Genomic DNA, 13,430 nt, shown 5'->3' on the forward strand with positions numbered 1-13,430 from the left:
AACCTCAATAATATCTTGGGGAAGAAATAATGTGTTGCCTCTGCATACATTTTAAGAACACAGTTTATGTAGCTTATCTGTCTTAATACTTGAACATAATTGTCCTTCAGGTTTCTCAGAATAAAATTAAGCATTATAATCTTTTAACGACTTACAGTAATTAGATGGTTCTCTATGCAGTTTTTCCTTGGTCAAAATTTTAACTTTTTTTTAAAAATGTATCCATAGGTAAAAACATCAGAGTTTTATCGATACTCTCGGCAGCTGCGGCATGAAGTTGACCAAGCCATGAATTACTTTCATAGTGTTCACCAACAGCCTTTGATGGAAATGAAATCCAACCGTATTCGTTCTGCCAAACCCCAGACTGCAGTATTTAGAGGAATGATAGGACACAGCATGGTAAATAGCAAAATTCTTCTCTTGCACAAACCAAGGGTCTGGTGGGAGCTAGAGGGCCCTCAAGTACCTTTACGACCAGACTGCCTTGCCATTGTCAATAACTTTGTATTCTTGTTAGGCGGGGAAGAACTGGGCCCAGATGGTGAGTTTCATGCTTCCTCCAAAGTATTTAGATACGACCCTAGACAAAATACTTGGTTGCGAATGGCAGACATGTCTGTTCCACGCTCAGAGTTTGCTGTTGGTGTTATTGGGAGATACATCTATGCGGTGGCTGGGAGAACAAGGGATGAAACATTTTACTCGACTGAACGGTATGATATCACTGCAGACAAATGGGAATTTGTGGATCCCTATCCAGTCAATAAATATGGACATGAAGGAACTGTACTCAGTAACAAGTTGTATATCACTGGGGGAATTACTTCATCTTCCACTTCTAAGCAAGTGTGTGTGTTTGACCCCAGTAAAGAAGGGACGGTAGAACAGCGAACGAGGAGAACTCAAGTGGTCACTAACTGTTGGGAGAACAAATGCAAAATGAATTATGCAAGATGCTTTCACAAAATGATTTCCTATAATGGTAAGCTTTATGTCTTTGGTGGTGTTTGTGTGATCTTGAGGGCTTCCTTTGAGTCGCAAGGGTGTCCTTCTACAGAGGTTTACGACCCAGACACTGATCAGTGGACTATTTTGGCTTCTATGCCAATTGGAAGAAGTGGTCATGGTGTAGCTGTTTTGGACAAACAGATAATGGTTCTTGGAGGCCTTTGTTACAATGGTCATTACAGTGATTCAATTCTCACCTTTGATCCAGAGGAAAACAAATGGAAAGAAGATGAATACCCAAGAATGCCCTGCAAGCTGGATGGTTTACAAGTTTGCAGCCTGCACTTTCCTGAATATGTACTGGAGCATGTTAGACGTTGCAACTAAAAAAACAAACAAAAAAAACCGCTTCTAACCCCAATGAAACACAAAAAACTATCTCTAATTTGACAGGAAAACAAAGCAGATTTAATTCATTTAAAGACGTTGACTTGTAGGTAAAACAGCTATTAGATGCATAGAGAAACGGGATGTACAGGGAATGCACCTACCAAGTTTATTAGAAATGCCAATAACTGTGGTCTGGTAATGTAAAAGTTTTGCTTTTTATTTTTTTTTAAACAAATATTGCTGTATGTGGGGTGGAGTGGGGGAGAGGGGGCAGAAAAATCTATTTTTCATTGTGTTTACTTGTTTTCCCTTTTTCTTTGTGGCCTTTTATGTCCCTGCAATAAGTTTATTCTGTATAATGGCCATCACAGCAGCATCCTTCTTGGAACCAGTTGAATATAATGATCTACTTATGGGGAGAAGGGGGACAGAAAAATATATATTGTGCATTTTCATTAAGTGTCAAGATAGGATTCAGCAGCCTTACTGGGGGAAATACCTGAATTAAACTCTAATGACAAGGGTTTCATTTTGTTCCTTTAAGTTGTGGTGGACATTTTTATTTTCTCCATTTATGAGTACTCACAGTCCAGTTTGGTATTTTTTTTTGTTTGTTTTTTGTTTTCCCGTAAATACATTTTAAAATTATCTTAACCTTTGTGCATGGCTTTTCCCTGGATTTGTACAGTAGTATCAGTAAGTCTGCCAAAAAATGCAAGTTATACATTTTCTATTACATTGAAAATGAAGCATTTTTATATTCCAACATTATTTCTATGCTGCCTTCTATTGTCTGCATTGTGTTTGTTGGTGAGTAAGATATATACACACACATGCATACACTGTAAGATCTATATATAATGCATCTTTTTATGTGCAATTAGGATATTATATTTTTAACTAGGGCACAGATTCAGCCATATCTGTTGAATTTTAGATATAGTAGCATTCTTTCTTGAATTAAATATTACAAAATTCTTAAGTAACTGGAGGCCTAGTTTGGTATCAAAGAAGCCTATCTTTGGTATACACTGATTCATTCAGTAATATTTAAACTCTTTATATTAATAATATGTAATGAACTGTTAACAGTTTGACATTTTATATATTATTTTAAAAAAGTAAATACATCTTACCCAGTAACAGTTCTTCACTTTTGAATGTGTTGCCTTGTTTTTAATAAAAATCAGAAATGTATCAGTAAGCAAGCATGAACACTGCACTAACATGCAGTTTTTTTGTCAGACCTGGATATACTATTATTTTTAGCAATGGCATCGCTTGTAGTTGTGTTGAAGTGATGTAATCTAATATTATTTTTGAAGCATCAACTGATATGAACTGCTGTGTTCTAAAAATGTGGGGTTAGGCAGTTGGGGACAATGTTTACCATTTCTGTAATCTTTAAAATAGAATCCTACAAAACTATAGCTACTGACCTCATACTTCCTGAAATAAGACTTGTGATCCAAGAGGGCTTGAATAACTGCACCATGTTTGAGCACTTTGTTAACTTGTTGACTTTTACTGACTGTAGATTGGTGAGACAATCCACCAAGATAAACACAATTATAAAAGTAAAGCATTAAAATCCTAGTTCTTTCACACTGGTGTGAAATTAGCCTCTTCTGGAGTCAAGAGGGAAAAGATTTCCTCTCTAAAATTTGAGGCCAACACTGAGCTCAAATATGCAGGGACAAACTGCTGAGATATAAGCTTGCAAAATCATCTGCTTACGTGAAACTCTAGCATTAGATTTTACAAGATATGCAGTAATGGTTGAGAATCCATTTCTGTTTCAGCATCTCCCAGCCAGAAGTCACTGTAGAAAAGGAATGTACAGTACTCAGGGAGTTCAAAAGAATGCACTTATAAGGGACCAAATACACCCTAAATTTGCTATGATAAATGGTAACAAGTTTGTTGGGCTAAACAAAATTAGAAATTAATAATGGATATTAAAATGTTTTGCGAAATGCACCATGCTCACATTTAATGGTATCTTTGTTTTCTTGCAGTAATGTTCTTTCAAATTCTGGATTGAGAGAGATGGGAGGACATGGAGTTGTATTGCAAGTTAGCAGATTTTATTTTTTTAATTAGCAATAATATAGCAAAGCAGAGTTGATTACTGTAATCTTTGTTCAAAAGAGAGAATTTACACCACCATAGCTGGAATGATAAAGGATGTCTAAGCCAGAGATGGCTGGACCAAATGATCACATTCAGTCTTCTGGTGCAGACCACAGGTTGCAGTTCAATGTAATTCTTTGTTTATTATTTTCCTATATTTTTCAATTTACAAGTACAGAATTTAATTTGTTTTATTTTAGTAATCTGAACTACAATCTTTTTGATATAAGACAAGGCACCAACCTTACCATGAGATGTGTGCAGATGGATCCCTGCAGCCAGTTGGGGCACCGTTTACTTTGATGGGCCCTGCTCAGGTGCAGGGCTTCTGTGTTTGTATATTTCATTGCAGAATCAGGGTTCAAGACAAGTTATCTTATTTTTACTCCTGTTTTGCTCTTTTTGTTACTAGCCCATTTTCTGGCATGTTACGTGAATTGGGCAGCAAAGATTAGTAGTCCTGCAGTCTAGGTAGGCTTATGCAAGCCTATCATGAGTAATATTGAGCATTTCACCCTGCTATTTAGGGGTGAGCTGGGGAACCATTGCTGATCTGGAAATTTGGTCTTCCATGATTTAAGTATAACAGATTAAAGAGAGAAGGCCAAGATTTTACAAAAATGGGTGTCTAAAGTTATGTTCCTAAATCTGTACTTCAGCACCTACGTAAGTGACCTGATTTTTCTAAAGTACTGAACACCCAGCAGCTCCCACTAAAGGGAAAGGGAATGCTGGATGCTTGGTACTCTTGAAAACAAGGCTTGTTATTTAGGTGCCTATGCCCCCTTTAACTTCAGGAACCCAGTTTTAAAAATCTTGCTTAAGGCCTGTAATACTAGTTACTTGGTGAAACTCTAACTTGAACTAATTATTGGTTTCAGCTTCAGCTGATGTGTTGGCCGTAACCATTTTGCGCATTAAGAATTATTGGAATTTGCTTGGTTCATAATGTCTGGAAGGCTGGGAATGTTTTGTAATGTACATTTCTACCATGCTCATTATTTCAGTCAATAAATACATAATTAATCCACATTATCTAAAATTGTGATGTAGCTTTTGAAAAAAAAAAAAGGTTACATTTTTGAGATAGCTTAGAGGGATGTTTTCTTTTTCACTAAACCATTTTGTGTGCATTTGCCTTTAGTAGCTATGCTCCGTAGTCAGTGTTTAAACAATAACAAACCAACCGAACAAAAAATCAAGGCTAGCTAATCAGAGACTTGCATATCACCTATGAGATCTTTTGAATATGATTATTATATTAACTTGAGGATTTTTTACCACTTAAATGTACTCCTAGTTAATGAGGAAAAAGGTAAACCCTAACCCTTTCTAGTAAATTTGCTCGTTTATCTCTCCCATTCCTTTTTTTTATACTTTTTAAAACTTGGCACACAGCCTGCTTTTAAACAGCAACAGTACTCGTGTTGTAAAAAGGGATAGACATACTTAGTCCAATCTCTGTTTCTCAGTTTAAAAAAAAGTCAGTGTTGGGTTCTTGTCTAGCTATCTCCGTTTCCTTCCTGGTCCTAAGAGGAACCCTGTTTCCTTGTTAGGGGTCAGAAGCTGCAGAGTGCTGAGCACTTCATGAAATGTGCTGAGCACCATCAGTTCTCATGGGGAGCCCAGCATGCGCAGTCCCTTGCCAGTTCAGGCAGATTTGCAAAAGAACTCAGCACCTAGTTAAGCACCAAAGTAAGTGGCCAGATTTTCAAAATTAAGCCATTCACACTGGGTGCGTTGAGCATTTTTGAAAGTCTGGCTGTATAGATTCAGCTGAAGGGAGGCAATTACTGATACTGCAGAAAGAGGCAGCTACTATTTCAGAAAGCTCACTAGCCTCAGGGACCTGTGGCAATTCAAGGCCTGATGATTTGCTGTCTACTTCCATATGCTTTATGCCATTGGAAAACAGAATCCCTGCTTTTTCAGTGATGTATAGCAGTCAGTAATTCCTAGTCCTGGTGATTTGTGACTTTAACACTCTTGGAGGATGTCTACATAGGGATAAAAGACCCATAGCATGGCCGCAGCTAGCCCAGGTCAGCTGACTCGGGGTCAGGCTGCGGGGCTAAAAATCATTGTGTAAAAATCATTCATCTGGGCTCAGGATGAAGCCCGAGCTCTAGGACCTTCCACTCTACACAGAGATTTTGTTCAGCTCTGGAACCTGAGCCCCGCAAGTCCAAGTCAGCTGACCTGGGCCAGTTGTGAGGTTTTTTTATCCCTGCATAGACATACCGTTTGGCCCCTGAGAGTTGCAGTCCTGTCGTCTTGCTCTTGAGACCTTTTTTCTGCAGCAGCAAATGCTGCCTTTTTACTGATACTATAATAATCATCCACATCATAGATGGAGCTTCTCCGTACACTCACGAAGCAAAGGATTAAACAAGTACAAATTAAATTAGGTTAAAAACCATACATATACCAATACTGGTCTTTAACTCAACGTGACCACTTCTTCATAAAGTGAGAGTTGGCTTGAGGGTATATCAGCTGCTCTTTCTGAAATACACAATTCTGCACCTTATGTCTTTTGTTTCATAAAGGACTAACTGAAGAAAAATCATGCATTTTTAAAATAGGAATGTCATTTACAGGAATGTTTTGCCTTTATTGAAATATTTTTTTCTTGTCAAAAAAAATAGGGAATTGGGCTCCAATTCTTCAGACATGGGCATGTTTTTAGCTTTACATAGATGAGTTGTCCATTGAAATAAAATGAAAAGCTGTGCCAACTATTTAAAAGTCTATTCACATGTAAAGTTAAGTGTGTGCTAAAATGTCGGTAGGATTGGGGCCTTAGAGAAAACTTGCTTTCTCCCCACCTCTATCCAATATAGTATCTTGTGAATTTATTCTAATAAGCATGTTATGTCACAGTTGCAACACTCACTCAAGTAGTGTGGAAAGGGTAAAGAAGGAAACACAAAAGGAAAGAGATGTCAGCTATGTAAAACTAAGTTTACCAATGTTTTATAAGTAACAGTTTGAGATTTTAATGTTTGTAAGACAATCTGAAAATGTTTAAAATAAACACTAGTGACTACTTTTGTTATGGCATCTGTATTTTATTTTTCTTGGATTGCTAAATAATCTACAATTTCAGCATGTGTAAGATGTTAAAATAAGTACATACTGTGTTTGAAGTAAACCTAAAGAAATTATGTTGATGGCATCTGTAATCTTAACAAAATATAGTACTGTTAAACAGCTGGCAGAAAAATAGACTGTTGAGCACTGCTTCCCTGGACTTCCCCTCTCCCCAAATTTCAGTTCATGTTTCTGTGCTTTTTAAAAAAAATTTAAGGATCAAATTCAAATAATATTTAGATTATAATTGAGTTAGTAGCTGGGAGAAAACCACTTTCTACTTGCAAGTGCTATTCCTTATATAGTGCACGGGGAGGGGGGGGGAAGAAAGATTGGTGTAAGCATAAAAAATGAAATGTTACATAGAACTGCAGTGGTAGCTATATTTTATAGAAGGTTTTTATTTCCTCAGTGAACCCACCTAACTAACATTTAATGCAGGTTATGGGACTAGATGGAGCAAACCTCCCAGTCTGATTTTCTCTTTTCCTATGTATTATTTTGCAGAGCTTTAAAAAATGAATTCTCATAAGTTGAAGAATGTAATTCCACTGTAGTTTCATTACTTTCCAGTCCTGTTTGAGATGGTTGTGTTTTTAAAAGAATGTTTCTGTAAGTTAATGGAAAGTTATTTGCAAATTCTTCTGTGTGTGCTTTAGCAATTGGAAGTATTCTGCCTATTTAAAACAAATATAGAGAGTTTTTATGTACATTTTTGGTTAATTGTCTAATATTCACCCCAAGGCTGCTATAACATTCTTAGAATAATTTAAGGTTTGCCTTTTATAACTATTTTAAAAAGCCTTTGGTTTTTGGCAGAAGGTAACTTTTCCTAGCTATGGATACAATATGTTCAGACGTGTATGTGCTCTGTTCTGTTTTTAAACTGAAAAAATGTACAAAGTGTGTATAAGAAAAGTGTAAATAAAATATTTTTCATCTTTAAGCACACAGTTGCGTAATCTCTGCAATATCTAAATGCAGTATACCCGGAGATCTTTTTTTTTTGCCCACAAGACTTATGGATCCAATTGGGTAAGTACTATCTTAAAAAAGAGAGAGAGAGGAAAATGCAATTCACAAAGCTGTATTAACACCCTAAGAAGTTTCAATAAGTCAAGTTGGATATGTTTGTACAGAGTACAGGCGTTGCCTTTTGGCAATTTTTTTATAATTCTCCCCTTTCAAATCCTCCCCACAACCCAAGACGTACTCCAGTGTGTTCATGTGCTCTAGGGCCTAGTCTAATCCCCATTTGAGACAATAGTGCCTTTCAGTTGACTTCAGTAGGCACTGGATCAGGCCTCTACTGTGTCAAAAGCTCTACCAGTTCAGACCAGCTTTTTCAAGTGTAGACTAATGTGTCTTTCATAGTTGCTGTTTCCTCATCCCTGATTGCTCCTGTAGGATGTGACTGCTGAAATTTTCTAGAGCCCAGCTCTCTTGACTGTCGTCATGGCTCATTATTGCCTTTGGGGTTTTTTGTTTAAACAAAAATTGTATCCTGGGTTTGGACAATATACAGGAATCTATCTGAATAAGATATATTGAACAACAATATCTAAAAAGAGTTATCAAGGACTACATTTGTAACTAAATGTCTAGACCTGTAAGTACTTTAATAACTTAAATAAATAAATAAAGCCAACCTGGATATTCAAACCAGAGGCCAAGAGGGGAAGAGAATCTATCACTTAACAATGTTCTTAGTTATCAATATGCTCAGTCTGGTTTAGGATACCAAGTTTTTGGAGCCCCAAAGATCACAGAGGTCTAATTGATTTAAAAGAACTGAAGATTTTCCATCAGCAATATTCCATGTACATTTCAGCATTAATTTAATAAATTTGTTAAAGTAGGTCAATGTTCTGTCAGTGTTGGAAAATAAGGATCAAAATTTACTTTACTAAAAGTAAAGATCATGGTCTCGCCATTTTGTCTGCTCAGGTAGCCTGATTAGGGGCCTTCCCTGTCAGTCTTGTTCACTTCACTTTCCAAACCTTATCTCTCCCTGTCCAAAACCAAAACAAACCCCACAGTATTTTACCAGACTCTGTTCAACTCCTTTTTTTGTCTGTGTCCCTTCTGTTTGCCCCCTTTCCTTTCTCCTCATCCTTCTTTTTCATCTTAACTTTTTCCATTTTAATTTTTCCGATGTTCTTCCCTTGGATCTTTCATGTCATTTAGATATCTGAATTGCCTCTTAAGGAGGGCACGCACCTGTTTGTGATTGACATGTAGCAGGATGAACTCTCCCTTTCTCTTTAGCTTTACTCTCTCCTACCCTCTTGGGATTTATTCTTCCCCTTTTGTCTTATCCCACTCATTTCTTAATTTCATTCTGCCTGCTAGTCTCATTCAGCTACTTGGTATATTTACCCTACTGCAGCAGCTCAGTAGATGTAACCCCAATCTCCAGTACAATAAAGTGCAGTGTCTGAACTGAATGCTGCTTTTCCTCTCTTCTATACAATACTTCACACTCATGATCAGTATTTATTCCCTACTTGGGAATACTCCATGCTATTCCAAAACCACCCAATCTGGTCCATCAGCGATTCTTGTGATTAGCACTCTGTTTCCCACTCCATGTATGTCATACATAAAGTCGGAAAGGGAGCTACAGCCCCAAAGAGCACTTCAGCTCTCTACCTTAGGCTGTGGGTGCTGCCCTGCCCAATGCATCTATGGGCACCTGTTTATCCCCACTGATCTGTTTTGCATTGATAAACTAGAATGAAGTGAGATTGTAAGAGAAACTCAAAGGATTGTATTGTGTGACCAACATTGCAAGGTTAGTTTATGTTCCTCAAGGACTGCTAAGCTGTATAAAGACAATCTTGATAACACGTGTTAGTTAGGGATTTCCAGAAATGCTGAGCAAATATCAAGAAACGGTAATAGAAATGTTCTATTTGTAGGAAACTCATATTTGATAAGTTTGTATATACAATTGTCAGCTCTCTTCCCCTCTCCATATCACGCTGTGCTTTATCAGGGGCATCATTACTTGTCTCCTTTATTTAAATAGATGTGATATTACACCTTTGCATGTGTCTTTCTACTTCAAGGGCAGACACTCTCAGCCACACACAGAGACTATGCTACAAATATAGCCTAGATCAGACATACTTCTAACTCACTCGGTTCACTCTCTCTGAACTCCACCAGCTACCTTCAACAGTGCAGATTTTGTCTATGCAGGAAAAAATGTGAATCCCCTGAGACAGGCCCTGATGCTTTCTGCATCCAAGCAATCTGGCTCACTCCATCTCTGCTCTTTTCCATGCTGTTGGGAACATTAATTGTTTGTTCATAGAATCACAATCTCAACAAAAGAACTGAAAGGTTAATTTTTAAAATTTAAGAACTCAGAGGTGGAATAATCATTAGTTATAATGTAGAAGGGAATCTTTGAACAATAACAATACTGCTATAAATAGAATACAGGAGAGAATATTTGGATGTCTTGTGACAAACACTAATCTACTGCCTTTATTTCCATATCTAGTTACTTAAAAGTTGTAGACTGCAGGTGGAAAAACAAAGCTGAGTGGTCAGAGCCACTTCTTATAGCCGTACTTATTTTAGTGGTAATGCAACTTCAGAGACAATGCTGCATTATCTATTATTAGTAACAACATAAATATAAAGAGTCCTGTGGCACCTTATAGATTAACAGACTTATTGGAGCATAAGCTTTTGTGGATGAATGCCCACTTCGTCAGATGAACAAAGTGGGTATTCACTAGGGTTATCATACATCCGGTTTTTCCCGGACATGTCTGGCTTTTTGGTAATCAAACCCCCGTCCGGGAAAAATACCGCTGGCCGGGCACTTCCCCTCCCGTGGCTGCTGTGCTCCTCTTCGGCTCTGTTTAAGAGCCGAGCTGCCCGAGCGCTACCGGCTTCGGGCAGCCCCCATGCCTCCAGACCCTGAGCCACTGGCTGGGCACTTCCCCTCCTGGGCTCTGGGGGCGCAAGGTCCAGAGGCAAGGGGACTGCCCGAAGCCGGTAGCGCTCGGGCAGCTCGGCTCTTAAACAGAGCCAAAGAGTCAGGGGAGGAGCACAGCAGCCGGAGCCCCGGAGGGGAAGTGCCCGGCCGGGGGTGCAGGATCCAGAGGCATAGGGGCTGCCCGAAGCCCTAGCGCTACTGGCTTCACGGTTTGCCGGGCAGCCTCCAGACCCTGCGGCCCCGGCTGGGCGCTTTCCCTCCCGGGCGCCAGCTGCGCTGGGGAAACGCCAGCTGGGGGCACAAGGTCTGGGGGCTGCCTGGCAAACCGTGAAGCTGGTAGCGCTCGGGCAGCCCTTTTCGTGTGGCTGGGAGGGAGGAGGGGGAGTTAAGATGGGGACTTTGGGGAAGGGGCGGGGATTGGGTGGGGTTGGGGTGGGGCTGGGGGTGGGAAAGGGGCGGGGCCCCGTGGAGTGTCCTCTTTTTTTATTTTTTAGATATGGTAACCCTAGTATTCACCCACGAATGCTTATGCTCCAGTACGTCTGTCTATAAGGTGCCTCAGGACACTGTCGCTTTTTACTGATCCAGACTAACATGGCTACCCCTCTGATACTGAACATAAATTTAATTGACTAACTTCTTTCAACTATGCCTGCACAACTCCAGTATATTGTTTATATGTGGCTGAGACTAGAATTCTGAAATTAGAAACCGACATAATGAGTCCTACCCTTCTGCTATTCCCCCTCTGAAAGAGAAGAGAAATTTGCATAACTACGCTATTAAATAATACTACCTCATTTAGGGTTACCATTCATCCGATTCCCCCGGACATGTCCAGCTTTTTGAGCTAAAAATAGCGTCCGGGGGGAATTTGTAAATGTCCGGACTTCCCCCCATGCAGAGCGTGTGCGGCTAACAGAGCAGCCGGCCGGATGGTGTCACTTACATGGGGCTCTGACAGCCAGAGAGAGCACGTCCTCCACCTCTCCTGCAGCAGAGATCCCTCCCTCCCTGCATTTGCAGATCGCCTCCGGCAGTTCGCACCGGCAGTCTGGAGCTCCTCCCCCGCTCCTCCTCCCTTGCCAGCCAGCCTGCTGGGACGAATGGCTCACAGAGACGTTAGGCGAAGGCCAACAACAAGGGGGCCAGGGGGTCGGAGAAGGGGCAGGGAGGTTTTGGAGGGGGCAGTCAAGAGACGGGGGGGGGTCCGGAAGTTCGGGGGGGGGCTTTCTGGGGAGGCAGTGTGAATAAGGTTTTGGGCAGTCAGGGTACAGGTAGGAGGTAGGGTGCTGGGGGGCAGTTAGGGTGGGGCAGTTAGGGAACAAGGAATAGGGAGGCTTAGGTAGGGGGTGGGGTTCTGGGGGGCAGTTAGGAGCAGGGGGGGTTGGGGGCTCTGAGGGGGGTGGAAAGTGGGAGGGGCAGGGGCGGGGCTAGGGCAGGATGGGGGTGGGGCTAGGGCGGGGCTCCTCCCATCTTTTTTGCTTGCTGAAATATGGTAACCCTAACCTCATTCAAAATAAGAACCAGTGAAATTATTTGGAAGGGAGGGAAGATACAGAAAAGCAAACTATAAAGTGGTAAAGTCTTTTGCTAGAGCTCCCTTAGATTGTTTTCATAGCTAATACAAAAGACCTCAGATACTTTCTGTTGTATATGAGACAGGCACCTACACTAACTCCTCACTTAACATTGTAGTTATGTTCCTGAAAAATGCAACTTTAAGCGAAACGATGTTAAGCGAATCCAATTTTCCCATAAGAATTAATGTAAATGAGAGGGTTAGGTTCCAGGGAAATTTTTTTCACCAGACAAAAGACTTGTGTGTGTGTGTGTATGTTTGTGTGTGTGTGTGTGTGTGTATATATATATATATATATACACACACACAGAAAGTTTTAAACAAACAATTTAATACTGGTACACAGTGATGATGATTGTAACGCTTGGTTGAGGTGGAGGAGTCAGAGGGTGGGATATTTCCCTTACTGCTAAATGATGAACTAGCAATTGGCTGAGCCCTCAAAGGTTAACTCTCTCACTCTGCAAGGCAGCAGGAATGGAGGGAGACATGCGCATTTCCCTTTAAGTACACTGACTTGTTAATTAGATCAGCTTGCTGAGACCACAGCTGCTGCAAGCTCCCTCTATCCTGAGCCCTGCTCTATGGAAGATGGGGTAAGTGGGGTGCAGGAGCAGGGGGGAGGGGGACACCCTGACATTAGGCCCCCTCTTCCTTCCCTCCCCCCCTGGCACAGCAAGCAGGAGTCTCAGGGAGCAGCTCCAAGGCAGAGGGCAGGAGCAGCACATGGCAGTGGGGGGAGGGTACAGCTGAACTGCAGGCAGCTGCTGCACAGGGAACTTAGGGGAGCGGGGAGCTGATAGGGGGCTGCCGGTCCACCCTGGTTCCAAGCCCCCACCAGCTAGCTGCAATGGGCTGCTCTTCCTGCAAGCAGTGGACAAAGCAGGCGGCTGCCAAATGACCTCAGAAGGGAGCATTACACAACTTTAAACGAGCATGTTCCCTAATTGATCAGGAACGAAACAATGCTGACCAGGACGACTTTAAGTGAGGAATTACTGTACTTGAAGATGTAGTTTTTCAGAAACTGCATATTATTTTCTACAGCTGTGTGTGTATTTTGGCACTTTCAAAAAATCAGTATCCTTTGCTAATTTTTCCCTCCGGGGGGGTAAGCACAACTCTTTTGCAGTTAACTGAGGCAAGCAGTGAGGGCTAGATGTCAGTGCTGCTCTACATACAATAGATAGAATAAGCAGAGCACTCGGCAGTTGCCAGTGCTGGTAACATTTCCCGCAACATGTGGATCCCACAGCTTGCTTTGCCACTGGTTAATGTTGGTTTTAGGTGTGTGTTTTAGTATTAAGGCCGCATGGATGGGGTTGC

At 40.9% G+C, this 13,430-nt stretch overlaps 1 protein-coding gene across 6 annotated transcripts in view; it reads left to right on the forward strand.

The window, feature by feature from the left end:
* Window positions 1-7,513, forward strand: part of KLHL15 (kelch like family member 15) — a 40,858-nt gene extending 33,345 nt beyond the window's left edge. For all 6 annotated transcript variants that reach the window (XM_054005954.1, XM_054005972.1, XM_054005963.1 and 3 more), the window contains one exon: window positions 229-7,513. In XM_054005954.1, the coding sequence (XP_053861929.1) occupies window positions 229-1,338 (1,110 nt within the window). In that variant the 3' untranslated portion in view covers window positions 1,339-7,513. The remainder of the gene's footprint in view (window positions 1-228) is intronic.
* The last annotated feature ends 5,917 nt before the right edge of the window (window positions 7,514-13,430 follow it).

Source organism: Malaclemys terrapin, chromosome 1 (assembly GCF_027887155.1).
Source record: "Malaclemys terrapin pileata isolate rMalTer1 chromosome 1, rMalTer1.hap1, whole genome shotgun sequence".
Lineage (NCBI taxonomy): Eukaryota > Metazoa > Chordata > Testudines > Emydidae > Malaclemys > Malaclemys terrapin.